Raw genomic sequence first — 27,628 nt, 5'->3', positions numbered from 1 at the left:
ATGTTTATATTTTATATGAATATGTATGAGTGTTACAACATTGCAGAGATTGTAATAAGTTATTTATTTATTGCTTGTGGACAGGTGTGGGGCTTGAACCATGGATGCCTGCATGTGGAACCAGGACTTTAGCCATCACACTGTCTCGTCTTCTTTACAATGCAGTTTTTATATATGCATTTTAATATTTGCATTTTAGTTCACTTTGTTAGCCAGCATTGTACATGAGATATGATGTCAGCATAAACGTCCTATTTAAAAGTGAATAATGTTAGTACTTGCATGACTCGATGCCTGAATAAGAACAGGTGAAAGCGCTTAGTCTGAGGTGCTTTTTGAATTTATTTTACTTTGTGGATTTTTAATAAAGGACTGTCTTACTGTGGAACACGTTGGTTTGATTTTTGCATTTTGTTTGGGATTGCCTCATCGTTTTTGCAACTACAGCATACATTTCCTGATTAACTGGAAAGAGTGTACAGCCAACACATTGTTCAATACCTCCAGCCTTGAGAGAGAGAAGAGGGAAGGAGGGAGAGATAAATACATTAAAAAGATATGCATAAAATCCGTATTAAGTTAGAACAGCTTACAAAAAAAGTAATTAAAAAACGCACGTAAATCCTTAGAAATGATTGATTGTTGTGTGTGTGGTATCTTGTTTGACTTATTCCTGAAGTCAACATAGCTGTTCATTAGTCTAGTGCAGCAGTAGATCCATTTTCTGCCTAACATTTCTTACCAACAGCTCTGTGGCTTACAATAAGGGAAATATTGAAAAGGAGCACATTTGTCATATTCTTCTGTATGTCTTGACTTCCCTAGATGTTTACAGGCATGTCTGCATGGAAACCCTTTGTAATGCCCTCATGCCCTTCCTGTAATTTCCCCTCCTGTGTAACATTTATATAGACGTTTTCACTAGACTTAACTATTAAGCTTTCCTTATGTTAAACAGCTCCACCCATGATCCCTTGCAGTTTCTGTTTTGTTTCTCAACCTTACCTCATTCACACCTACTGTGTTGATTGTGCCATTTACTGCTTTGTTCCTGAAGTGCTCATTGTAGCTGTTGACTGCTTTGTTCCTGCAGTGCTAGTTGTATGAGCTGTCTTACTTCACACTACAGTCTTGCTACAGTGTGACTTAATCACAGTACTCAGTTTATGGTATTCACTGCCATGATTACGTAGTTTAAATGTAAGATTATTTTAACTGAACATGTAAGGCAAAAAGTTGCATTACATGTTCATTTGAATTTTTATCACATTTCCATTTTCTTTGTGTGTGGATCTCGGGCAGCACTTCATTAAATGACTGTCCTTAGGTGGTAATGAATTAAATAATTTCCTTTTTAATAGTTGTTCATAAAGACGTAGACAGATGTGGCCATTTTCACCTTTAATGTGGATAATGATGTAGTCACTTACCTGAATGATACTTGACAAGCGTGCATTGTTTATGGCTTCTGTTAACAGCTGCCAAGAACTACCCATGGATGACTGTTACCTTTTTACAGTGGTCATATCTGCAGGATGATGAAAAACCTTATTCTTAAGTTCTGGTTCAGCTGCACTTTTTCTTTATGAGAAGTTTGGTAACTCTCACAATAGTCATATTAGAACTAAAACATTTTTTGTGTTGAGTGAAAGACTGTGATAAAGGCTACAAGTTGATAGTCTCATACTGTTTCAGTTTTTGCAGGTATGTTAGAACTATTTCAAATTTTTTCTTTTTTTTAATATTAATTCGCATTAGTGGCAACATGCACAAAAACTGACAACACTATCTTACCATTACTGTGTGGTTTAAATTTATAGGCAGTGGAAATCCTGTATTTCTTCATGACATTGGTATGTATAAAAAGATTTTTTTAAACTTTATTAAACATTTTAAACAAACATCACAACATAATATAATACTGCAAACAGCATCAACTGTGAACAAGAAGTCAATGTAATTATTTAAGTAACTATATACATAATGAACTAAAAAGTAGAGAAACACACACATGGTGGTTGCTAAGCAAAGGTTAACATCTTAGGTGTAATATCTACTATGTTTCATGGACATCTATTATCTACTTCACTAGTCTGTGTGCCCCTGTGGCCTCAACCTCTCAAAAATAGTCTACCTTTCTTCTGGTAGTACTGTCTTCTTGCCCTTTCCCTTTGTAGGATTATCCTATATACTCCCAAATGTTTCCTAATCTTAAGATCCAATTAAGTTAAGTTAATGAGGGCCCACGTCTAGATTTCCACTGCTTGTCACACAAACTTTTTATGGTGAGAGTCAATACCAAACATATAGTTAGATAGTTTGTCCCCACTGGCTCCTTTCCTGTGATGATTTTAGAGATACAAAATTGCCAATCCAGATGCTGTTTCATATTAAATACATCTCTGTCAGCAGCTGAGCAAGGTGGACCTAATAACCTTGTTTACCCTTACAAAACCAAAACATATGCAAATTATTAGCTTCCAGTTGTCCACATCTCCAACATTAATTATTGCCTCATACACCTATGACTTTTTGTCTCTTATGGGTAACATACCACCTTAAAATCAACCTCATTTTTTTATCTTTGTACCTTGGCCACCTACCCCAAGTCTTTTCCCATTCATTCTCGGGGAAATGTTCCCCCTTTTTGTGTTTCATCTTCTTAGCGTCCTTGCTTGCATTTCCTAAATATCTTTACATATAGTTCCAGCCCTACCTTTAGGTATATATTTCCACTTTTCCCAAGATAAGATTAGATCCTCTCTCCTAATGTCTATTATATTTTTCCATACATGATTCAACTGAATACAAGTGAAACATTCTTGTTCTACAGTAGCACAGATCTGTGCAAGGGAGACATAATGTATTAGTGTGGAGTCCTCAGAGCTTCTTTCCAACTATGTCCACTTAGTAATGTCTTGCTTATGCCACTCTGCCTTACTTGAATCTTTTATCAGATAGATTATTTTTGCATATGTTCAAATAGTGTTAGCTAGTTCCCGCTCCTGCTTCCCATTTCTTTACACTCTGTATATATTTTCCTTATGCAACACTGCCCTCCCTGTTGGCACCATGATCCTCCAGTGCTTGATCATTATGAACATTTCTCCTCACCAACTAATTTAAAATAAATGCTATACCATATCCTTTAATAAATGGTAGTCCCCGCTCCCCATATACATTTGGCATGTAAAGATCCTATCAATGGAATCCTTCTGGCCCATCCCCTAGAACACCCTCATTACTAATTATATGTAACTCTTGAATAACTGAGTCTCGAGTTGAAATAGGATTATTCTTCATAAGATACATAATATGTGGCATAATAATTTCCTGAACTGCTTGTATTTTCCCCATTATTGTGGAAAAGCCTTTAATTTAGTTGCCAGTGCTCTGACCTTCTCAGCAGTTGATTATGATTGCCTTTCATAGTTAAATTAATTGTTTTATGTACCAACAAGCCTAAGTATGTCTGTGTCTTCTGTGGAATCTCCTCACTGACTGTAGGGAAGCCCTCCTCACTGCATTTTACAATTACTTTTTTTAATAAATTGCATTCTAACCCAGATACCCTCCCACAAGTCTTAAAATATTTAAGACCTCGTCCACAACGGCAAGAAAATTTGAACTCATTAGTACACAGTTCTATACAAAGTCATCCACAAACATCTGGAATTGACTAGTAATGCCATCTTGAGACCTCCTCCTTTTTAAATACTCTCTCATTTGAAATGCTAATTCTTCCATCACCAAAAGGTATAGGCCCGGTGATAGTGGGCAACCCCATTAGTAATTGCTCAAAATGACTGGTTAGTGTTTATATAATCCACAAAGATGTTGCCAGACTGACACCTTTCCAATACATTGAAAATAAATTTCCAGTCCCCAGAGTCACAAGCTTTTTTAATAAGAAAGACAATGTCATAGAACTTATGCTTGCTACCATAATCTTTAATAAGTTTTATTAGTGACCACTTGTCTTAGATATCCCTTCCTGTCACAAAACCAATTTGTCTTTCACTGACTAAGGCAGGTAGATATCTCTCCAATCTAACAGCTACAATTTTTGCAAGCAGTTTTATTTAGCATTCAAAAATGACATTGGGCTAAAATTACATACTGAAGGTATGCCTTCTTTAATTTTCAGAAGTGCTACTGTAGTAGCCTCGTTTGAGTTTGTTGACAAATCAGTTATAAAATTACCTGAATTAAAAGCCTTTAACAGATGTGACCATAGTGGCTCCCCCACCACATTTATAAAATTCTGGTAGGAAGCTATTTATACCTGGAGCCCTACTGATTTTTAACTTGAACTGATTTCTTCACCTCCAGTAATATGGGTGTGTTAAGTTTTTCCTGAGCCTGCCCCTAAAGGTCTTTGCCACAGAGCCTTGTACTGCCAGTTGTTTTGGGTGGCCTGAAGCATCTACTTGTAAAAAGAGACATAAAGTACTTTAAATGCCGCCGCCATCTCAACATTACGTTTATCTTGCCCTCCTTCAAGGTCAAATCTTTAATATGCATTCTTGTTCACTTTCTGATTGAAAACCAAGCCACACATTTGGAATCTCCTCACTTTTCATCCACCTAAATTGCCTTTTTCATCAGTTAAAAAGTTTTGGTTTGTTAAGGTTGTATCGCACTGTTCCAATATTTAGAACAGATTACAAATTAACTTTCTTTCGTTGTGTGATAGAAGCTGCCTTATGAAATGATTTTCTCTTATAAAACACTTTGTTTATCCGTTTTCATGGAAAGGTGTCACCGCATAAAGTTACTTAATATAACTTGGAAGCAAATGTGTGTGAATTAAGAGCAGATGGGATTTGTATCAGATGCTTGATTTGAGGTTATAGGCTCAGTGACATCACAATGGAGAGAACTGAGGGTAACGACACTTCAGATCTGGCTTCAGGAAGACCTATTTCAATACATGCCTTGCTTTTGAAGGTGTGATAATGCTGTATTCATTCTCATCTACTGATAGTGGCTAGGCAGCCTGTTTTGCTGAAAGACATATTTCCATTGCATTTGTTTTATTTTATAGATTCTGGGCCACCTACTGAAGAGGAAGAGATGAAGACCTCGACCAGCAAACTGTGTTTGGAGAAGCTGAAGGAAACTGTAGCATTATTTCCAAAGAAGGCCAGCATTTGCCAGGCCACCCAGGGTAAGTGAATGCTGTTTGCATCACCAGAAACATTTTATCAAATGGCACGTACGCACAAATTAAAATATTGAGGACACATATCTGAGAAAAAGGAATGTAATAGTACTGATTGTGAGTGGGACTCCAGTAGTGAGTGAAAAGGGGGAAAAAAGACAGTAATTGAAGATTTGTGGTGACAAGGTATTATTCATAATGAAAGAGGATTACACTGGCCTGTATTTATGTTCCACCAGAAACTATTTTTATGGAGCTTGATGAATTTTAGGAAAAAGTTGTCAGCAGGGAATTTTATTTATGAGTAGGAACTAGAACCTGATTTGCAATAGTATGGATACATTAAATAATGAAAGGAACGAGAGTATATAAGGAAATACATATATAGGGAAAGTGGTGGCCGATGGACATTTACAGAAGGACAGCCTTAAATATCTACTATGTTTCATGGACATCTATTATCTACTTCACTAGTCTGTGTGCCCCTGTGGCCTCAACCTCTCAAAAATAGTCTACCTTTCTTCTGGTAGTACTGTCTTCTTGCCCTTTCCTTTGTAGGATTATCCTATATACTCCCAAATGTTTCCTAATCTTAAGATCCAATTAAGTTAAGTTAATGAGGGCCCGTCTAGATTTCCACTGCTTGTCACACAAACTTTTTATGGTGAGAGTCAATACCAAACATATAGTTAGATAGTTTGTCCCCACTGGCTCCTTTCCTGTGATGATTTTAGAGATACAAAATTGCCAATCCAGATGCTGTTTCATATTAAATACATCTCTGTCAGCAGCTGAGCAAGGTGGACCTAATAACCTTGTTTACCCTTACAAAACCAAAACATATGCAAATTATTAGCTTCCAGTTGTCCACATCTCCAACATTAATTATTGCCTCATACACCTATGACTTTTTGTCTCTTATGGGTAACATACCACCTTAAAATCAACCTCATTTTTTTATCTTTGTACCTTGGCCACCTACCCCAAGTCTTTTCCCATTCATTCTCGGGGAAATGTTCCCCCTTTTTGTGTTTCATCTTCTTAGCGTCCTTGCTTGCATTTCCTAAATATCTTTACATATAGTTCCAGCCCTACCTTTAGGTATATATTTCCACTTTTCCCAAGATAAGATTAGATCCTCTCTCCTAATGTCTATTATATTTTTCCATACATGATTCAACTGAATACAAGTGAAACATTCTTGTTCTACAGTAGCACAGATCTGTGCAAGGGAGACATAATGTATTAGTGTGGAGTCCTCAGAGCTTCTTTCCAACTATGTCCACTTAGTAATGTCTTGCTTATGCCACTCTGCCTTACTTGAATCTTTTATCAGATAGATTATTTTTGCATATGTTCAAATAGTGTTAGCTAGTTCCCGCTCCTGCTTCCCATTTCTTTACACTCTGTATATATTTTCCTTATGCAACACTGCCCTCCCTGTTGGCACCATGATCCTCCAGTGCTTGATCATTATGAACATTTCTCCTCACCAACTAATTTAAAATAAATGCTATACCATATCCTTTAATAAATGGTAGTCCCCGCTCCCCATATACATTTGGCATGTAAAGATCCTATCAATGGAATCCTTCTGGCCCATCCCCTAGAACACCCTCATTACTAATTATATGTAACTCTTGAATAACTGAGTCTCGAGTTGAAATAGGATTATTCTTCATAAGATACATAATATGTGGCATAATAATTTCCTGAACTGCTTGTATTTTCCCCATTATTGTGGAAAAGCCTTTAATTTAGTTGCCAGTGCTCTGACCTTCTCAGCAGTTGATTATGATTGCCTTTCATAGTTAAATTAATTGTTTTATGTACCAACAAGCCTAAGTATGTCTGTGTCTTCTGTGGAATCTCCTCACTGACTGTAGGGAAGCCCTCCTCACTGCATTTTACAATTACTTTTTTTAATAAATTGCATTCTAACCCAGATACCCTCCCACAAGTCTTAAAATATTTAAGACCTCGTCCACAACGGCAAGAAAATTTGAACTCATTAGTACACAGTTCTATACAAAGTCATCCACAAACATCTGGAATTGACTAGTAATGCCATCTTGAGACCTCCTCCTTTTAAATACTCTCTCATTTGAAATGCTAATTCTTCCATCACCAAAAGGTATAGGCCCGGTGATAGTGGGCAACCCCATTAGTAATTGCTCAAAATGACTGGTTAGTGTTTATATAATCCACAAAGATGTTGCCAGACTGACACCTTTCCAATACATTGAAAATAAATTTCCAGTCCCCAGAGTCACAAGCTTTTTTAATAAGAAAGACAATGTCATAGAACTTATGCTTGCTACCATAATCTTTAATAAGTTTTATTAGTGACCACTTGTCTTAGATATCCCTTCCTGTCACAAAACCAATTTGTCTTTCACTGACTAAGGCAGGTAGATATCTCTCCAATCTAACAGCTACAATTTTTGCAAGCAGTTTTATTTAGCATTCAAAAATGACATTGGGCTAAAATTACATACTGAAGGTATGCCTTCTTTAATTTTCAGAAGTGCTACTGTAGTAGCCTCGTTTGAGTTTGTTGACAAATCAGTTATAAAATTACCTGAATTAAAAGCCTTTAACAGATGTGACCATAGTGGCTCCCCCACCACATTTATAAAATTCTGGTAGGAAGCTATTTATACCTGGAGCCCTACTGATTTTTAACTTGGAAACTGATTTCTTCACCCCCTCCAGTAATATGGGTGTGTTAAGTTTTTCCTGAGCCTGCCCCTAAAGGTCTTTGCCACAGAGCCTTGTACTGCCAGTTGTTTTGGGTGGCCTGAAGCATCTACTTGTAAAAAGAGACATAAAGTACTTTAAATGCCTCCGTCATCTCAACATTACGTTTATCTTCCCCTCTTTCAAGGTCAAATCTTTAATATGCATTCTGTTCACTTTCTGATTGAAAAACCAAGCCACACATTTGGAATCTCCCTCACTTTTCATCCACCTAAATTGCCCTTTTTTCATCAGTTAAAAAGTTTTGGTTTGTTAAGGTTGTATCGTACTGTTCAATATTTAGAACAGATTACAAATTAACTTTCTTTCGTTGTGTGATAGAAGCTGCCTTATGAAATGATTTTCTCTTATAAAACACTTTGTTTATCCGTTTTTCATGGAAAGGTGTCACCGGCATAAAGTTACTTAATATAACTTGGAAGCAAATGTGTGTGAATTAAGAGCAGTATGGGATTTGTATCAGATGCTTGATTTGAGGTTATAGGCTCAGTGACATCACAATGGAGAGAACTAGAGGGTAACGACACTTCAGATCTGGCTTCAGGAAGACCTATTTCAATACATGCGTCTTGCTTTTGAAGGTGTGATAATGCTGTATTCATTCTCATCTACTGATAGTGGCTAGGCAGCCTGTTTTGCTGAAAGACATATTTCCATTGCATTTGTTTTATTTTATAGATTCTGGGCCACCTACTGAAGAGGAAGAGATGAAGACCTCGACCAGCAAACTGTGTTTGGAGAAGCTGAAGGAAACTGTAGCATTACTTCCAAAGAAGCGTCAGCATTTGCCAGGCCACCCAGGGTAAGTGAATGCTGTTTGCATCACCAGAAACAGCATTTTTATCAAATGGCACGTACGCACAAATTAAAATATTGAGGACACATATCTGAGAAAAAGGAATGTAATAGTACTGATTGTGAGTGGGACTCCAGTAGTGAGTGAAAAGGGGGAAAAAAGACAGTAATTGAAGATTTGTGGTGACAAGGTATTATTCGCAATGAAAGAGGATTACACTGGCCTGTATTTATGTTCCACCAGAAACTATTTTATGGAGCTTAGATGAATTTTAGGAAAAAGTTGTCAGCAGGGAATTTTATTTATGGGTAGGAACTAGAACCTGATTTGCAATAGTATGGATGTATCAGAGGATTTAGAAGGGAAACTACAATGGAAGAGATCAGATTCCTGAAGATGTATATAAGAATATTTGGTATGAAAGATGTGAAGTTAGTAGCAGGAACTTTGAGATAATTTTATGTATTATTCTCCAAAATATGATAACTGGGCTAGATTGGATAGAAGTTAGGAGAGAGATATCACAGGAACATGTGTATTTAATTTAAAGCTTTGAAACCCATCAAATAACTATATCTAATCATGCACCAATAAAAGCTAAGATAAAGATATGGATAATGTAAAAATAACATACTGGTTCTTTCCTACTTCTCTGTTAAAAATAGAAACATTTGTAAAATGGTTAGTGGATTAGGTTCATAGGTTCATACTAGGCTATCTGCCCCAGGGCACCCACAAGCCTAGCCAGAGTGTGTGTGGCTTTCACCACCCCTTAGGATGAGAATACTATACCCATTAGTTTGCTGTGCCTCTGTCCAGCAGTGATACAGAGATGATTCCCGGGGTAAACCTATGATCTCCCATCCACTCGTCAAGATTTCTCTTGAACAGAGTCAGTGAGGGGCTCTGCCTCACATGGACTGGGATTCTGTTCCATAGTGAGATACGATTTGAGAGTTACTGGGAGAGAGAAAAATGAAACTGAAGTCTGAAAACTGTGGTAGAAATAACAGAAGTATAGGAAAGAAGTAATAGGATTTATTTAGAAGGGGTGACAAAGGATTAAAGTATTGCAAAAGAATGGGAGTTAACTGAACAAGAAGTGGGGCAATTGCAGAGTACTAAAGGGAAAATAATCGAGTATATGGAAAAGCTAATGTTAAGTGACTATGTTTTGATAACTGCAGAAAGCAAAAATAATTTAAAAAGTTTGCTGTTAAGCAACTGTATTTTGTTAACTGCAGAGTGCAAAAACTTTTAGCACAACGGCTTTAACAACAGAAAGTAGAAAGAGTTGTAGCCAAATATAGGAAGCCTATGAAAAGAAAAATAACTAGAGATCCTATAGTGGTACTAAAGATATTACAGAAATATTATGAACATTTGTGTAGAGTAGTGGAATGGAGAAACCAAGAAAAGGCACAAATGGAAATATTAATGGTAGACTTAATTATAATATGGCTGTAGGAAGATGAGGCTAAACCATTAATAACTAACATAGAAAGATTTGAGATAAAAGTGATTTGTAATCAATCAACAGGGAAGTCACCAGGAACAGATAGTATTCTTGTGGAAATCTGGAAGCTAGAAAGTGATAAAATTGTAGAAGGATTTGTTTAGCAAGGTTTTTAAAGGGAGAGGTACTGGCATCTTGGAGGAAAACTACGGGCTTATGTTACTCAAAGTGGGTAAAGATCCTTCACATATGGCTTCAGGTAGACCTGTTTTAATTTTAAACTATGAATATAAAGTGTTCTTGCCTTTACTAGCTAAGAAAATAGCAAATATGTTACCAAATATCATAGATGTGGACCATAATGGTTTTGTGGAGGGAAGGCAAACATTTGACAATTCTAGTAGAACAACAATGATCCAGAGGTAAGCAGAATGCAAGAAAATGCCAATGTTGGTAGGTCTTGATACAGATAAAACATTCAGTGTAGTCATCTTGGATTTTATGAGTTGGACAATGGTAGCATTTGATGTTCTTCGTGTTTCACTGTTGCAGTCATTACATTTGGGTAATCCTGCTGGCAGGTTGCCCTCAACTGGCCTGAATTCCAAAGTCTTGGGTCCTGCGTCGGCTGCTGTCGCCCCTTCCTGACGTCAGGTCGTTAGGGGTATAAAAGAAGTAGCCAATGCCATTTTCTTCAGTTTTTCTTGCCGCGTGGTGCCCAAAGCAGAAGCAGTTCGCAAGTGCCGGTCGGCCGACTCCTGAGATTTTCATGTTTGAGTTTCAGATCCGAAGTCTTCAATAAAGCTAAGTACCCCATTGGGGAAACTTTTTTATTGCTCCAGACCGATGTCAGAAAAAGTTAATAATTGTATTTCTTGTGGTAAGCAAATACCTCATAAGGATTTTCATTCTTACTGTATTCCTTGCCTAGGCCCTGATCACAACGTTACTGGTTGTCGGTTTTGTGCTAGATTTAACCAATGCACTATTAAACGTCGTATGATTTTGCTTTAAACTTTTTTGGATGCCAGTTTAATTATCCTGAAATGTCGTCGGATAGCCATCCTACTACTGGAGTTTACAAAAACCGCAAAGAAAAGGATAGAGAAAAACAACCAAGGCCCAAAACCGATGACGAAGCTTCTCCTAAGCCAGTCGCCGGTTCTCAGTGAGGCGCTTTCGCAGCCCCTGACGCTCGCTACTTTGGAGTCACAGGCTGCTACCAACTCCCACGTGGAGTCGGCCATGCCGTTGGATACTCAAGGTATTGGAGCCTCGGACGCTAATACCTCAGATGGGTCCAGAGCCGCTGAGCAGGTGCCGGCTTCTGAGGGTGTATTCAGACCTAAACATCTTTACATTAAAACAACTTCAGCTTCAAAGACAAAGACTAAAGCACCTTCTAAAGCAAGGAAACAAACTCAAGAGCCAAGTGGACAGGCCTCTATGCCCAAAAAACAGATGCTCAAAATGGCCGAAGACTTGATTACCTTGATCAGGGGTTTCCATCCCCCTCCTGATAAGAGGCCTAGGCAAGACACTGACTATGAATCTTCAGATCAGGTTTCAATTTCTTCTGATTCCTCTTCTGATCAGGGATATTCTCTTCCCCCCTATGAGGATTCTGATGCTGGAAGAATCTATACCTTCATCATCTCCTCCAGAGGACTATTCCTTTGGGGAAACCTTGCATACCATGAGTGAGCATTTCCACTGGGAGAGCCAAGATTTTTCAGAATCTAAAAAGAGGCTCAGAGATTTTCTTTTACTACCTCAGCACAGGCCTCTAGCCATTCCACCTGTGTAAGACATTGTAGATTATGTGTTTTCGGAGTCTAGTCTAACCCCTGACTCCTTATCCCCAGCCCCTGTTAAGCCTGACAGATATTACAGGGTTCCTGACTCACACAAATTTCTTTTTAAAAACCCTGCTGCTGATCCAGAAACTATTTCACAGGGTCCAAAGGGAGTTAAGGCTTCCATGGCAAAAAACCCAACCCCCTCTGACAGAGATACAAGGGCACTGGATAGATGGGGAAAAAAGGTTTACACATCTGCAACTTTGGCTGTAAGGGCCTTAAACTGTCAATTTCATATGCTTAAGTATCAGCAACATGTCATGGGATTGCTTAAACAGAAAATGTTGTTAAATTCTGAATGTGCAGAAAACAAGGAAATGCAGGATTTATTGTATGCAGCAGAACAAGTTGGAAAACATACTTTGCAATGTGGTTTTGATTCTTTGGAAGCCTCCTGCAGGGCCGCAGCTACGGGTTCTATAATTAGGAGGCATGCTTGGTTAAAGGAACAAAGTCTGCCTGATCATGTTAAAGTTAAATTACTAGATGCATCTTTACAGCATGATACTTTGTTTGGTGTTAAGGCAGAAGAGGTGTTAAAGAAAATGGAGGACAAAGCTAAATCTATGCAAACTGTCAAAGATATTTTACAAGTACAGCCACCTAGGTTTGGTAGACACTGGCCTACAAAAAATTGGTCCTTTCCTGTGTCAGACAGACCTCAAAGGGGCAGACCCAGACACCCTAGGGGCAGATCCCAGGCACAAGGTTCTTACAGGCCCAAGCAATGGGTTGCTTCTATCTCCAAAGCTGGAGAAGACAGATCACAAATATACAGAAAACAGTCTCAATGACTTCCCCCTGCCTGCACCAAGCACTTATCTTCTGGCAGCACCCTAAGGGGGAAAATTAGCACTTTTTGCTCAAAATTGGCACATCATAACCCTGGACAAGTGGGTTCTAAACATAGTGTCACAAGGCTACAAGTTCCATTTCCATACTCTGCCAAAGGCAAACGGTTGGCAGATCTGCCAAAAAATCAATGGGCAGAGGCACAGAAACAAGTCTCATCCCTCATGGACATGGGGGCCATTCAACAAGTACCAGAGCAAGAGCAGGGACAAGGTTTTTACTCAAGACTGTTCTTGGTACCCAGAAAGGACAAGGCCTGGAGGCCAATACTGGACCTATCTATTCTGAACACTTTCCTGGATATTCCAAAATTCAAAATGTTGACTTTGCAGCAGCTTCTGCCCATGCTGGGCAAGAATGCTTGGCTTGTTACTTTAGACCTAAAAGAGGCATACCTGCATGTTCCAATCAGACAACCATGCAGAAGATACCCAAGATTCAAGGCATGTTCAATGCATTACCAATTCTCTGCACTGCCCTTTGGCTTATCTACTGTGCCCAGGGTCTTTATAAAGTTCCTGGCACCAGTAATTGCATTCTGCAGACAAAAAGGAATACAAATATATCCTTACTTGGATGACTGTCTCATTCAAGCAGAGAACAAGGACATTCTTCTTCAACATCTGGCATTCGTGAAAAGACTTCTAACATGCCTAGGGTACACAGTCAACAAAAAGAAATCAAAACTAGTATCCTCACAAGAGATTACATTCCTGGGTGCAAGCTTGAATACAACTGCCCAGATGGCTTATCTCACGCCAGACAAACAAAGGCAACTGGCTACCTGTTTCAAAATGTTGGCAACACAGACCCAATTATCTGCAAGAAAAATTCTGCAGGCTTTGGGCTTCATGGCATCCTGCATCCTACTAATTCCATATGCAAGACTGCATATGAGGAAACTTGAATGGTACCTAAAAAGTGTTTGGACTCAACATTGCCACAGCCTGGAAACAGTCATTACTCTCATTCCCTGCCTGCAACAGGAGTTTCGATGGTGGGCAAAGGCTTGTCACCAGAACAAGGGACAGCCATTCACATTACCTCCAGTCAGGCAGACACTAACAATGGATGCATCAGACTATGCTTGGGGAGCCCACATGGCAGGAAGATGCATTCAGGGCCCATGGTCCTCAAACCAAATGCATCTAATTATCAATCAAAAAGAGATGTTAGCTGTTCAAAATGCCCTGACAGCCTTCAAGGACCTACTTCATCCAGGACAACTACTGATAAAGACAGACAACACCACAGTCATGTGGTATATAAACAAACAGTGGGGCACACATTCTTACCCCCTTTGCAGACTAGCCATGACCTTGTGGGACACAGCTTTGACTTACCAAGTACATCTGCAGGCACAATTCCTGCCAGGAAAGGAAAATACTCTGGCAGATGAACTAAGCAGAAACTTCATTGATCCCACGAGTGGAAGCAGGATCCACAAGTCTTCAGCACGATAACAAGGAAATGGGGATGCCCGGTCATAGATCTGTTTGCCTCCCCTCTCAATTGCCAACTAAAAAGATTCTGCACAAGGACTTATCACAGACAAGCATGGAAAGTGGATGCCCTATCTTTCAGCTGGAAAAACCTATCAGTATATGCCTTTCCTCCACTGCCGCTCTTCCCCAAGGTGCTTCTAAAGGTCAGACAGGAGAAGCCAAAGATGATACTGATTGCCCCAGACTGGCCACGCCAGTACTGGTATCCAATACTAAGGAACTTATCTCTATACCCAGCTTGGGACTTACCTCAAATACCTCGACTACTGTCCCAGCAAAACAATCAGATCATGCACAGCCAACTCAGGACATTAAACTTGGCAGCATGGTGGATAATGTAGTAATACAAAAAACACCTCTCAGTAAAGCTAGGATGGATGTCATTCTGGAAGCCAGAAGGCCTAGTACTAAAAAGTCTTATGCTGGAAAATGGAAGAGATTCTGTGCCTGGAACCAGGCACAAGGAACTGATACAGCTGTACCAAATATTCCTCAGATTTTGCAATACTTAACTGAGATGCTGGACAAAGGCCTATCTTTTTCATCAATTAAAATTCATGCCTCTGCCATTTCAACTCATTACAATACAGAGCCACCACTTTTTTCTCATCCTTTATTAAGGCAGTACCTCAGAGGAGCCAAAAATCTAAGGCCCCCAAGGAGACTACCAATACCTGCATGGGACCTCAACTATGTCTTGGAAAGGCTCACCCTACCTCCTTTTGAGCCAGTGGCTACTGCTGACATGAAGTTTTTATCTTGGAAAACAGCACTGCTCTTAGCAATTACTTCTGCAAGATGAGTTTCAGAGCTACAGGCACTCATGGCTGTGGAGCTTTTCATCATTTTTCATCCAGACAGTGTCTCCCTGAGGACAAACCCAACATTTATGCCTAAAGTAGTGTTCAGTGTGGTGCTTAACCAAGCCATCCATCTGCCTACTTTTTATCCAAATCCACAGAACAAGGGGGAGAGAATTCTGCATTCTTTGGACATACACAGACAGCTTAGATTCTACTTGGACAGAACCAAAGCTTTCAGGAAGACAGAGCAATTACTAGTGGCATATGCTGCAGGATCACAAGGGAAGCCCATCTCAAAGCAGACTATTTCTAAGTGTTTAGGACACTTCATTCGTTTCTGCTACTTACACCATTGGCAAGCCAGTGCCTAAGAGAATTAGGCCTCATTCCACCAGAGCTGCAGCCACCTCAGCAGCCTTTCTCAGGGGAGTACCAATCAGAGACATTTTAGAGGTGGCTACTTGGAGTTCAGTGCACACCTTTACAAAGCATTATCATTTGCCACTCTACTCTAAATACAGGGCAGGCTTTGCCACTGCAGTTCTGCAGGGCCTCATAGCCGCTCCTACTGCTGTCTAGTTCCAGCCTCCCAACCCCATAGCTTTGGATCTCTACCCAAATGTAATGACTGCAACAGTGAAACACGAATAACATAGTACAGTTGCGTACACTTACCATAAATGTAGATGTTCGCGTGTATTCACTGTTGCAGTCCAGGTTACCCACCTTCCCCCTTTTTTCTTTTGTATCTTATCTTTTCTTCTCTGATTTATACTATCTCTGTGGTGTATTTTCTTATAGATGAAGGTAAATATTATATTGGTGTATTTATATAAAGTTTGGCTACCCTTTTTGGGGGCACCTGACATCTGGGGCAAGAAAAACTGAAGAAAATGGCGTTGGCTACTTCTTTTATACCCCTGACAACCTGACGTCAGGGAAGGGGCAACAGCAGCCGACGCAGGACCCAAGACTTTGGAATTCAGGCCGGCTGAGGGCAACCTGCCAGCAGGATTACCCAGATGTAATGACTGCAACAGTGAATACACTCAAACATCTACATTTATGGTAAGTGTACACAACTGTACTTTTTCCCCAGTATAATAACAAGGTTAATAAAAAAGGTTGTAGTTTTTATCTAACAAGCTGGGTTTGAACACAGGAACCAGGCAAGGATGTTCCCTTTCCCCTACTATTGAGTTTTATATTTTACAACTGTTGGCAGAGAAAATAAGGCATTCTCAAATTCAAGGATACAAATGGTATGGTTAACTTTATTTGCAGATGCAACTATTTTGTACTTGGTAAATCCAGAAAAGGACTTTTCAGTGTTTTGTAACATTTTCAGACCTCAAGTCCTTTTGGGATGTAAAATAAATGAAGATAAAACAAACAATCCAATGTTGTTTGCCCTGTTTGGCTTTAAACTGTGGGTTATCGGATTCGACTAAGATCTGACACTGGCCATTTCCTTCAGACTTTGAACTTAGGTTGTGCCTTCCTTACCCACTATCTCCCACTCTTCACTTTTCTCCTCAGATCTAGTTTGTCTCCATTCCTGTCAGCAGCTTGATCCGGCTCTGCTTAGGTGTATCCTTTTGGAAAGTTGATTTTGTTGCTTGTTTGACCTGTACATTGCTATTTCTTACTCCTTTCTTAGTGTTAGAATAGCTAATGTTGTGTGTGTTAGGTAGTTTGGCAGCTGTATTTTAGGTGTTCATTCTTTTGGTAGGTTGTTTGACTTTTGGGATGATCTTTGTTCTGTGTATTTTTTCTGATTGTTTAGGTATAGTGTTTTAGGATAGTTGTAGTAGAGAACTGTGTGTGTGTGTGTGTGTGTCTGTGTGTGTGTGTGTGTGTGTGTGTGTGTGTGTGTGTGTGTGTGTGTGTGTGTGTGTGTGTGTGTGTGCTTTGGTGGTACTTCTTGTTGACTCGAGAGTGTATTTTTGGACTAATGGAGAAAGGTTTTAAGAAATGCGTTGCCTGCTGGCAGAAGTTGCTCTTGCAAGACGCACATGATCATTGTGTCTATTGTTCGGCAGCATTGCACCTGGACTCTGCATGTTCCATTTGTGAGGGGGGGTTGGGTCTAGGGCAGTTAACAAGCATTAGGCCAAGTTGGTCCTCATGGGCCTTCTCCCCTTCAACCCTTCACCAACTTCTTCAGCTTCTCCCTTGGCTCCGAAAATCAAGTCTGAGAAGTGTCAGTCATGGGACTACAGCTCATCAGAGGGGGATCGGAAAAGGTTGTCCTCTGCCTCCATCCCTGGTCCTCCTTTTTTAGCCTCAATGAACCTAAAGATCCCACAACTTTCATGTCCCCTAGCTGTCCCAACAGAAACATCAGTTCCGACTTCTCAGAGCTGATCTCCCTTGGTGCCAACCACCAGTAAGGCTCCATCACCAGCTCCGAACCTTCCTAGCCCCTTCCTGCTTAGAGAGTCTTTTCAGGTAGGGCAGCTTCCCCTTTTTTGCAATCTACCTTGTTGGAGCTGTCTCTGGAGTAGTCTCCTTCCCCACCAAGTCTCCTCAGCTCGTATCCAGCAGATGGGTTTGTCCTCTTCAAAACATCCCTCCAAGCCGCCATCAGAAGCTTTATCCATCTGATCATTGAAGTCATTGGGCAGTATTAAGCTTCTGACTAAGAGCAGCTGATGAGGTCCTTTTTGCAGACTCAGATGCAGTTAATCCTTATCCCTTCGTGTCTGGGGCCAGCCCCTAGACCTTTGGCTCCATCTAGCTGGCTTCCTGTTTTGGCCCTCTTGTATCCATGGTCTTTGGTCCCAGCTGAGTTCCCACCCTCAGAGTTGGATCCGATGGTTTGCTGTCTTTGTCTCCAACTCATTCCTTGGTCTCGTTGACACCAACTACTTCAGTGTCATATGAACCTTGGAGCCACGGTGTTGAAGCAGGAGTTTCTGGCTCAGGATTTATGGTTCCTATTTTGGGTTTGTCTCTCCCACTCAGAGCTTTGGCTTTTATAGCACGGCTCTGGTCTCGACAGCAGGGTTAAGGCATAGCTCCCTCAGGCTTGGGTATGTTACTGGTATCTTTGGGTACTGGGACCCTCTTTTCCAGGAGGCCAGCTTCCACTTCATCTTTCTACACTGTAGAAAGGATGTTCTCCTCTAAGAACTTAGGTTGGGTCTCCCTAGCCAGTGTCCTGTCCTCTATCTCAACTGGGCCTGCGACCAGTCATCAGACTGCTCCTGGACATCCTGCGTTAGTGCGTCTGTATCCTGCTCCCTTGGCGAAGCTTCCTGCCTCTTCACCCCCCCTCCCTTCCCCGACTTCATAACTAAATTCGTTGGTGGTTGCAGTCTCATTTAGTGACCAACAGGAGACCATTTGTTTTGCCTACTCCCTCGGCCACTGTCACCACAGATGCTTCTTTTCTGAGGTGGGGACATTTTGAAGGGAGGATGGTTCAAGGGTCTTTGTCTTCTATGGAGGCTGACATCCATATCATTGTTCTGAAAATGGAAAGCTGTCCTCCTTACATTGCAGGTTTTTCAGGATGTTCTTCCTGGAGGTGCGATTGTGATACAGAGAATCTGTCCATTTTCTGGTATTTCAACAAGCAGGGGGAATATGTTCTTATCCTCTTTGGTGAGAGGCATTGAGGGTTTGGCAGTGGGTGATTTCTTCAAAACAGTTTCTGGTTGCATTGCACATCCTAGGGAAGTCCAGCATTCTGGCCAACAGTCTCAGCAGGAGCATTCTGCTTTCCCACGTGTGATTCCTAAATCCAAGAGTTGCAGCTCAGATTTTTCAGAGCTGGGGCACATGTTTTGACCTATTCACCTCCCTGTCCAACACCAAGTGCAGCAGCTGTTACACCTCAGTTCCCCCCCCCCCCCAGAACAGTCACCCAGGGATGCTGTGATGTTTGTTTAGCCCCTGGGACTTCTATATGCTTATCCCCTGGTCCCTTTGATTGTAAAATTTCTTCAGAAGGCAGCCCGCTGCAGAGCAGCTGTGATACTCCTAGTACTTTCTGGCCTCATTAGGTGTGATTCCCCTTCCTTTGGCCTTTTCTGAAGTACCCCCATTGTGTAATTGATCTCATTCTGATTCTCATTTCTCATCCAGCAGGTGTAGATCTTAGTAATCTTCAGTCCCTTAAGTTAGCTGTATGGTTTCTTCAGTTCCCTTGATGGACAGAAATCCCAAGCTTTCACAGGCTGTGGTTCACATTTTATCTTCATCTCAAAAACAGTCTATTAGAAAAGTGTATTCTAGTAAAAGGAGACATTTTGTGATTTGAGTGGAGTTTTGTGGACTCTATCCTTTTTCCGCTCCTTTAGAATCCATTTTGGATTTTTTTGTTGAGTTGTTTCAGTCAGGTTCTAGTTTTTCAATCATTAATGTGCAGTTGGCAGCCATCTTTAATTTCCACATTGGCAGGGACAATGTTCCTCTGACTTCCCTAAAGGTTTCTAAGGCTTTTCTCAAAGGTACCTTTCTGCTATGTCTCCCCATTTGGAATCCAGTCCCTCAGAGGGATTTGCCATTTGTTTTGCAGGTCTATGCAGGCCCACCATTTGAACCTTCAGCTACTTCCAACTTGAAACTGTTGTCTTGGGAGACCTTGTTTTTGATTGCTTTTACTTTGGCAAGGAGAGTTTCAGAGTTGCAAGCTCTCAATTCTTCTCCTCCTTATTTGGTGTTCCACAAAGACTCCCTTTTACTTAAAGTGGCTTCTGAGAATAAACTTAATACTTCCATACATCTTCCGTTGTTTTTCTCCCAACTTCTCCAGCAAAGGTAAATACCTTCTGCATTGTTTGGATGTGCATTGGCAATTGAGATTTTTGTTTGGACCATGCCAAGACCATTATAAAATCTAGCCAGTTGTCTCCTTTTCAAAACCAAGGCTGGGCTCACCTGCGTCTAAAGTGACTTTATCCAAGTGACTATCAGGCTGTATTTTGTTTACACATGTTTTGAAAGGTGAGACCTTTCCATGCAAAACTAAAGGTGACCAGAGCTATTGCTACCTCTACAGCTTTCCTTTCTAGAATATCAGTGGATGAAGTTTGTACAATTGCGACTTGGATGGGTCATCAGGCTTTTGTTTTGCATTATAAGGTGGACATTCATTCAAGATCCAGGGCTTTATTTGGCTCTACTGTATTGCAAAATATCCTTCCTTAGTTCCTCCCAGGGATTTTTTCATGTCTGGGAACTCTCTCCAGCAGGTTGAAGCCAGACAGAGTAGACAATATTGGATATGAAAATGGGAACTTCCAAGATGGCTGCACATTGAGTAACAGCTTAATTCTAGCTCTCCCACTGTGAAAACAGAAACTTAGCAGAGAAAGACAGTGGACCTAAATTTTAGGGGATATTTTAGTAACTGGCTAGTAAGTCCATTGCCTGGATGCCAGGAAAAAAAGAAATACAGAGGACCTCAAGGAAACTCAGCTACTAAAGGTGATGAAGAAACACTGCCTGTGAAAAGTACTGCATCTGTTCAGCAAAAAGCAGTGCAAGCTCCAGACATAACTTCCAGCAACCTAAAGGAAAGTATAAGGCAACTGCCTACAGACCTGATTAAAATAAACAAAACACAAATGGAGTACATCAACTCAAAACAATAAAAGCCTGGAAAAAATGGAATAAGCTTTGAACAGATATTTAGATAATGTGATAAAACTGCAAAACTCTGAGGTCAAAATGAAGAAATGGCTGGCTGAATATGAGGCTGTGCAAGAAGAGATGTTTCAGAAATAATAGAACTACAGGACAGAGCACATAGGGAAAACCTGAGATTTTCTACTGTACCTGGTTATGAAAAAGTAACCTAGATCTTTAATAGTAAATATTGAGTCTTTCCAGCAGAAGGAGTTCATTCTTACAAAACTATAGCAGAAGGACAAATAATAAAAGTAGGATATGGCAGAGGGTTTGTGGAGAAAGAGTACTCATTGTACACCACACAGAAGAAGAATACATTTATTCCATTATTCACGGAATGTCAAGAAGCAGGTGTGAGATTCAAACAGCTGTACCCTTTTCTTTTGATGATGTACATGAAGTACATGCTAAGAAAGAAATACAAAAGTTTGTCCAACAAAATGTGAATTGTGAAACAGAAGGAGATTATTTTTCTTGTTGTTCTGGTAATAAAGATCACAGAGTGACTGTGCTAATAACAACTTTTCAAATGTTTCAAAGGAAAATGCTTGAGAGAAGGAAAAAGCACAAGAGTCAACTAGAAGACTTGATAGTGCATTCAAAATGGAGGAGAGACGGGATTTGGGAGAAGGAGATGAACAGGAATAAAACCAGTAAATTGAAAATTAGCAAATGTGTGATTACAAAGCAATAATTATGTTTGTGAAGCATGACAGAACAAGAAAATCTGGAAATATTGTATTTTCTTGGACTTTATTAAATTGGTAGGGGACTGTAAAACATATGCCCTGCTTCGTGTCATTAATATTCAGAGAAGAAAACCAGTATCTTGGAAATTGACAAATGTGGGATTACAAAGCAATAATTATATTTATGAAACATGACAGAGCAAGAAAATCTGGAAATATTGGACTTTTTTGGGCGTCATTAAAATTTTAGGGGAGTCTAAAGCATATGTCCTACTTCATATCATTAATTTTCAGAAAAAATACTCAGGAGAGGGGAAGAGAAGGGGAGAAAGTTAACTGTAAGTAAAACTAATGTTTTTTATTCTTAATGGTATTATTTTAATAGTGCATGATCTTCTTTGCATGCTGTAAAGTAAACTTTTCTCATTTATTTTTAAGTGTAATGGGGCTACTAATATATGTGCTCCTGTTTTTTTTTTCTTTTTTGTATCTTTCTCCCTTCTTCTCTCTCTCTCTCTCTCCTTATTCAGTTTTAAGATGTGTAGGCACTGCAAAATAAAAAAGCAAACAAAAAAAAAAGAAAAATCTGGTTAAAATAGCATGATAAGAGAACAATAGTGGTCTTTTTCTCATTTTTGCATAAAAGAATGACCGAGTTAAGGCCCTTCACTTAATCTAGTAACAAGTCTTAACAGAAAGCGAGTAAATGAAAAAGAGTATTGATATTATAACGATTTTTTTCATAGTAATCAGATGTATGCTTGGCAGTTTTGTGTCTGGTTCTCATGTCTCTAGAAGACAATCTAATAAAGAGGAATGGCTTGGAGAAAATACCTTCTGAAAACATTCAAGTGTTTTCCCAGCTGAGAGAGCTATAAAAATAAGACAAAGCCAGACAACACTTAGCAGAAGCACAGCTGTACCATGCATCTTAGCATGAATAACCTTTCATTTAGGTTATCTCAAGTTTGTGTGTGGTTGTCAATTTGGAAAATGTATTCTATTAGGAGGGTAAAACTTCAGTATTTAAAAATATACATATTTTTGTGTGTTATTACATTAATATGTTTTGGGGGGTATTGGGGGTGTGCTTGTCTTTATTTTAGGGCTTTCAGTAAAACAAAATGTTTGTAGAATTTAACATAATTTAACATAAGCTTAAAAGCTAATTAGGTGGGGGGGCTATGCCCACCACACCCCCCAACTATCAACTATATACTAACTCCAAGATTGCACTACAGTGGGGAAAAGGGCATATATGTTTTATTTGACCAACAGTACTTACATTCAGTGAAATGAGATGTCCTTCAAGAATGCAACTGCAGTCATAACATGAGGGTTGTCCTGCCTCAGGCAGCCCTCGGTCGGCCGGATTCCAAAGTCTGGGTCCGACGTCGGCTGATGTCGCATTTCTCTCCGACGTCAGAGCGGCTGGAGTACATAAGCATCAGCCGACGCCATTTTCTCCAGTCTTTCTTGCCGCGCGGTGCCCAAAGCAGAAGCAGTTCGCAAGTGCCAGTCGGTCAGCTCCTGTATTCTACGATACCGAAGTCATCAAAAAAGCTAAGTACCCCGTTGGGGACCTTTTCTTGCCTCAGCCGATGTCAGAAATTACTGAAAAAGTTAACAATTGTCTTTTTTGTGGTAAACAAATACCTCATAAGGATTTCCACTCTTACTGCCTCCCTTGCCTGGGCCCAGACCACGACGTCTCGGCCTGTGTAGCCTGTGCTCGCTTCAACAAGCGCACTCTCAGGCGCCGGGCGGAGTTCGCTGAAGATTTTTTCGGTGATAAATTTGCTTACACCATGCCGTCGGATCTACCGACATCGCAAACTCCCAAAAAGCGAAAAGACCGGGACCGACATCCTCGGCCCGCGTCTACCACCGACTCCACGCCAAAACCTACCGCGAGTGCTCCGGTTCCCTCTGAGACGGTCTCTCCACCGCTCCGAACCGAAGACACCGCATTACCAACTACTCCGATTCCAGACATTCCTCCGACGCCAGTTATAGACTTTCCTCCGGATACCGAAACCGAGGAGATGCCCGAGACCATTGCTGTAGACAAGGTCACTCCTGCACGTGGAGCTGCCAGGCCTCCTATGGCCATGTCTATTAAGGCCTACACTAGGGCTAAGGCAGCCAGCAAAACAAAGCATATTACTTCCAAATCCTTACCTCAGCCGACCCCGGAGACACAAATTATGTCCATGGCTGCTGATTTAATTTCCATGATTAGAGGTTCACAGGCCCATCCTGAGAGAGCATCCCAGCCTCCTCCTGATAAAAGGCCCCGGGTTGAACCCTCTGACCCTACTCCTTCAGATGAAGACTCTGAGGGCTCTGTCCACTCTGATAGCCAGGAAGAGCTCTTCCAGACCTATGAGGACTCGGATGCAGAAGATTCCATACCCTCGGCCTCCCCTCCTGAGGATATTTCTTTTGGGGAAGTTCTGCACACCATGAGGGAACATTTCAAGTGGCAGGGTCAGGAATACTCTGATTCTAGAAAACGCCTTAGGACTTTCCTTAAGAAGCCTCAGCACAGGCCCTTAGCTATTCCTCCTGTACTTGATGTTCTGGATGATTTGTATTCAGACTCTAGTGCTACCCCTGATTCTCTTCCTCCTGCTCCAGCCAAGCCAGACAGGTATTACAGGGTCCCAGAAACTCATTCACATTTATTCAGGGCCCATTCTGCTGATTTGGAAACTATTTCACAGGGGCCTAAAGGAGTTTCAGCCTCCACCTCTAAAAATCCTTTGCCCTCCAACAGGGAAGCAAGGTCATTAGAGAGATGGGGTAAAAAGGTTTACACATCCACTACCTTATCTATGAGAGCTTTAAATTGCCTTTTTCATATGTTTCAGTATCAGGATTATCTCTTAGAAGATTTACAAAAAACTTTAGCTTCTCCTGATCCTTTAGACAGGAAGACTTTGCAGGAAGCTGTACATAACACTCAGCAAGTAAGCAATCACTTCCTGCAGTGTGGATATGATGCACTGGAAGCTTCATGTAGGGCAGCTATGACAGGGGCAGTGATGCGTAGACATGCTTGGTTAAAAGATCAACCTCTACCAGATCATGTAAAAGCAAAACTTCTGGATGCACCTTTGGAAAAGAACAAGCTTTTTGGTGCAAATGCTAAGGATGTGTTAAAGACCATCAAGAAAAGCAAAATCAGTTCAGACTGTGAAAGATTTCCCCAGGTTCAACCCCCAAATTCAGTAGGAATTGGCCTTCAAAAACTGGTCCTTTCCTAATCCAGAAAAGTTTCAAGGGGTAAGAACAGGCGTGGCCGAGGAAGAGGCCAATACAGAGGCCCTTACAGGGGCGACAATGGCAGCCAGGAAACCAAAGAAGTGACGCAGGGGTTTCACCTGCCCAACAACCACAAACTCAATGACTTTCCTCTACTACCGCCTACCAGGGAACAACTAGAAGCTCCCTTGGGCGGGAAATTATCTCTGTTTGCAGAAAACTGGCACAGACTGACAAAGGACAAATGGATTTTGGACATTATAGACCGAGGGTACAGGTTTCATTTTCATACCTTACCAAGAAAACAAGGCATGCCAAACCTACCACAACATCAAAGGGCAGAGGCTATCGAGCAAATCACTCTGCTGACTCGAATGAAAGCAATAGAAAGAGTTCCACAACAAGAACAAGAACAGGGGTTTTACTCAAGACTGTTCCTTGTTCCAAGAAAAGAATCTCAATGGAGACCAATACTGGACTTGTCCGCATTAAACACCTTTCTCATAGTACCAAAGTTCAAAATGCTGACTCTACAGCAACTCCTTCCCATGCTGGGCAAGGAGTCGTGGCTGATTACTCTGGACCTCAAGGAGGCATACCTGCATGTCCCTATCAGACACAGCTGCAGAAGATACCTCAGATTTCTTGCAAGACCAGAGCATTATCAATTCTCAGCATTGCCATTTGGCTTATCTACTGCACCCAGAGTATTTACAAAATGCCTGGCTTCAGTAATTGCTCATTGCAGGCTCCAGGGTATACAAATTTACCTGTACCTGGACGACTGCCTCATACAAGCAGACGACAAATTGATGTTGACAAAAAACCTGGATTATGTCATACGATTACTTCAAGCTCTGGGATACACAGTCAACTTCCAAAAGTCAAGACTGCAGCCATCCCAGCAAATAATCTTCTTAGGAGCCAAACTAGACACAGCCTCTCAGATGGCTTACCTGACAGAAGACAAGCAAGAGAAGTTAACTCATTACTTCAAAGGTTTAGCAAAACTCACCCAGATGACTGCAAGGAGATTCCTGCAGGCCCTGGGTTACATGGCATCCTGCATTCTACTGGTTCCATTAGCAAAACTACACATGAGAAAGCTTCAATGGTACCTAAAAAGCATTTGGTCTCAACACAGCAACAACTTGGAGACAATCATACCACTCATTCCATGCCTACAAAAGGAATTCCTATGGTGGGCCTCGGTGAGCCAGGGAAACACAGGTATGTCATTCAAAAAACCACAGATAACACAGACCATGACTACAGACGCCTCAGACCTTGGATGGGGGCACACATGGAAGGCAGGTGTATACAAGGACAATGGTCTCCAAAGGAAACACATCTGCATATAAACCAAAAGGAAATGCTGGCAGTAATGCATGCCATCGAGGCTTTTCAACACCAACTCCAGCAAGGCCATTTAATGATACGGACAGACAACACCACTGTGATGTGGTACATAAACAAGCAGGGGGGCACCCACTCTTACCCCCTTTGCAGACTGACAATGCAGCTTTGGGAGAAATCACTGAGTCTAAACATCCAGTTACAATCCCAGTTTGTTCCAGGAAAAGACAATGTGTTGGCGGACAGCCTAAGCAGGAATTTCACAGATCCACACGAGTGGAGGTTACATCCGAAGGCTTTCAGACAAATCACTTCGACATGGGGCAAGCCAGAAGTGGACCTATTTGCCTCTCACCTCAGCCATCTTCTACCAAAATTTTGCACAAGGACATACCATCCAAAGGCTTGGAAAATAGATGCCCTTTCATTCAACTGGAACTCCCTAGCAATCTATGCATTCCCACCTGTGCCACTGATGACCTCAGTATTACTAAAGATCAAAGCAGAGAAGCCCAAGGGAATCATAATAGCTCCGGACTGGCCAAGACAACACTGGTACCCACTTCTACGGAGCATATGTCACACCAGGAGGTGGGGCCTCCCTCAGTGGCCTCTACTTTTGACTCAACACAATTTCGAAACACTGCATCCAAACCTTCAGACACTGCAGCTAACAGCCTGGGAGATCCCTTAAATAACTTCAGCTTATCTCTCTCCAAGGAAGTTCAGCGGATACTAACAGAGGCTCGAAGACCATCCACCAGAAGGGTTTACTTAGCAAAGTGGAAAAGATTCAGCAATTGGAATACCAGCAAGGGACATGATGCATCATTACTGAACATCCCAATTATCTTGGAATATTTGGTAGATATGTTACAGAGCGGCCTCTCATATTCTTCAATAAAGATACATGCATCTGCTATTTCAGCTAGATACAACACTGATCCTCCTGTTTTCTCTCCCCCCTTACTAAGACAATTCCTCAGGGGAATCAAGAACATTAAGCCACCAAGAAAGGCCCCAGTGCCAGCCTGGGACCTCAATTTTGTCTTAGAAAAACTGACTCTACCTCCTTTTGAGCCAGCAGCTTCAGCTGACTTGCAATTTCTCTCATGGAAGACAGCTTTCCTGTTGGCAATTACCTCAGCAAGAAGGGTTTCGGAGCTACAGGCCCTAATGGCAATACCACCCTTTATTATTTTCCACAGAGACAGGATTTCATTAAGGACCAACCCTACTTTTATGCCAAAGGTGGTATCTAGGGTTTCTCTAAATCAAGCCATTCATCTGCCTGCTTTCTTCCCCAATCCTGAGAATAAGGGGGAAAGACTTTTGCATACCTTGGACATTCATAGACAACTTCGATACTACCTGGACAGAACCAAGGCCAATAGGAAGTCTGAACAGCTTTTTGTAGCTTACGCCCCTGCAGTCCAAGGAAAAGCAATTTCAAAACAGACTATTTCTAAATGGATTGGACA

At 41.0% G+C, this 27,628-nt stretch overlaps 1 protein-coding gene across 1 annotated transcript in view; it reads left to right on the top strand.

Moving 5' to 3' along the window:
• POLG (DNA polymerase gamma, catalytic subunit) overlaps positions 1–27,628 on the top strand; it is a 1,518,109-nt gene that overhangs the window by 449,515 nt on the left and 1,040,966 nt on the right. The window contains exon 9 of the mRNA XM_044078211.1: positions 8,603–8,726. Coding sequence (XP_043934146.1) covers positions 8,603–8,726 — 124 coding nt within the window. The remainder of the gene's footprint in view (positions 1–8,602; positions 8,727–27,628) is intronic.

Source organism: Protopterus annectens, chromosome 7.part0 (assembly GCF_019279795.1).
Source record: "Protopterus annectens isolate FY-2018-M chromosome 7.part0, PAN1.0, whole genome shotgun sequence".
NCBI classification, from domain to species: Eukaryota; Metazoa; Chordata; order Ceratodontiformes; family Protopteridae; genus Protopterus; species Protopterus annectens.
This window is presented reverse-complemented; position numbering and strand designations above follow the sequence as displayed.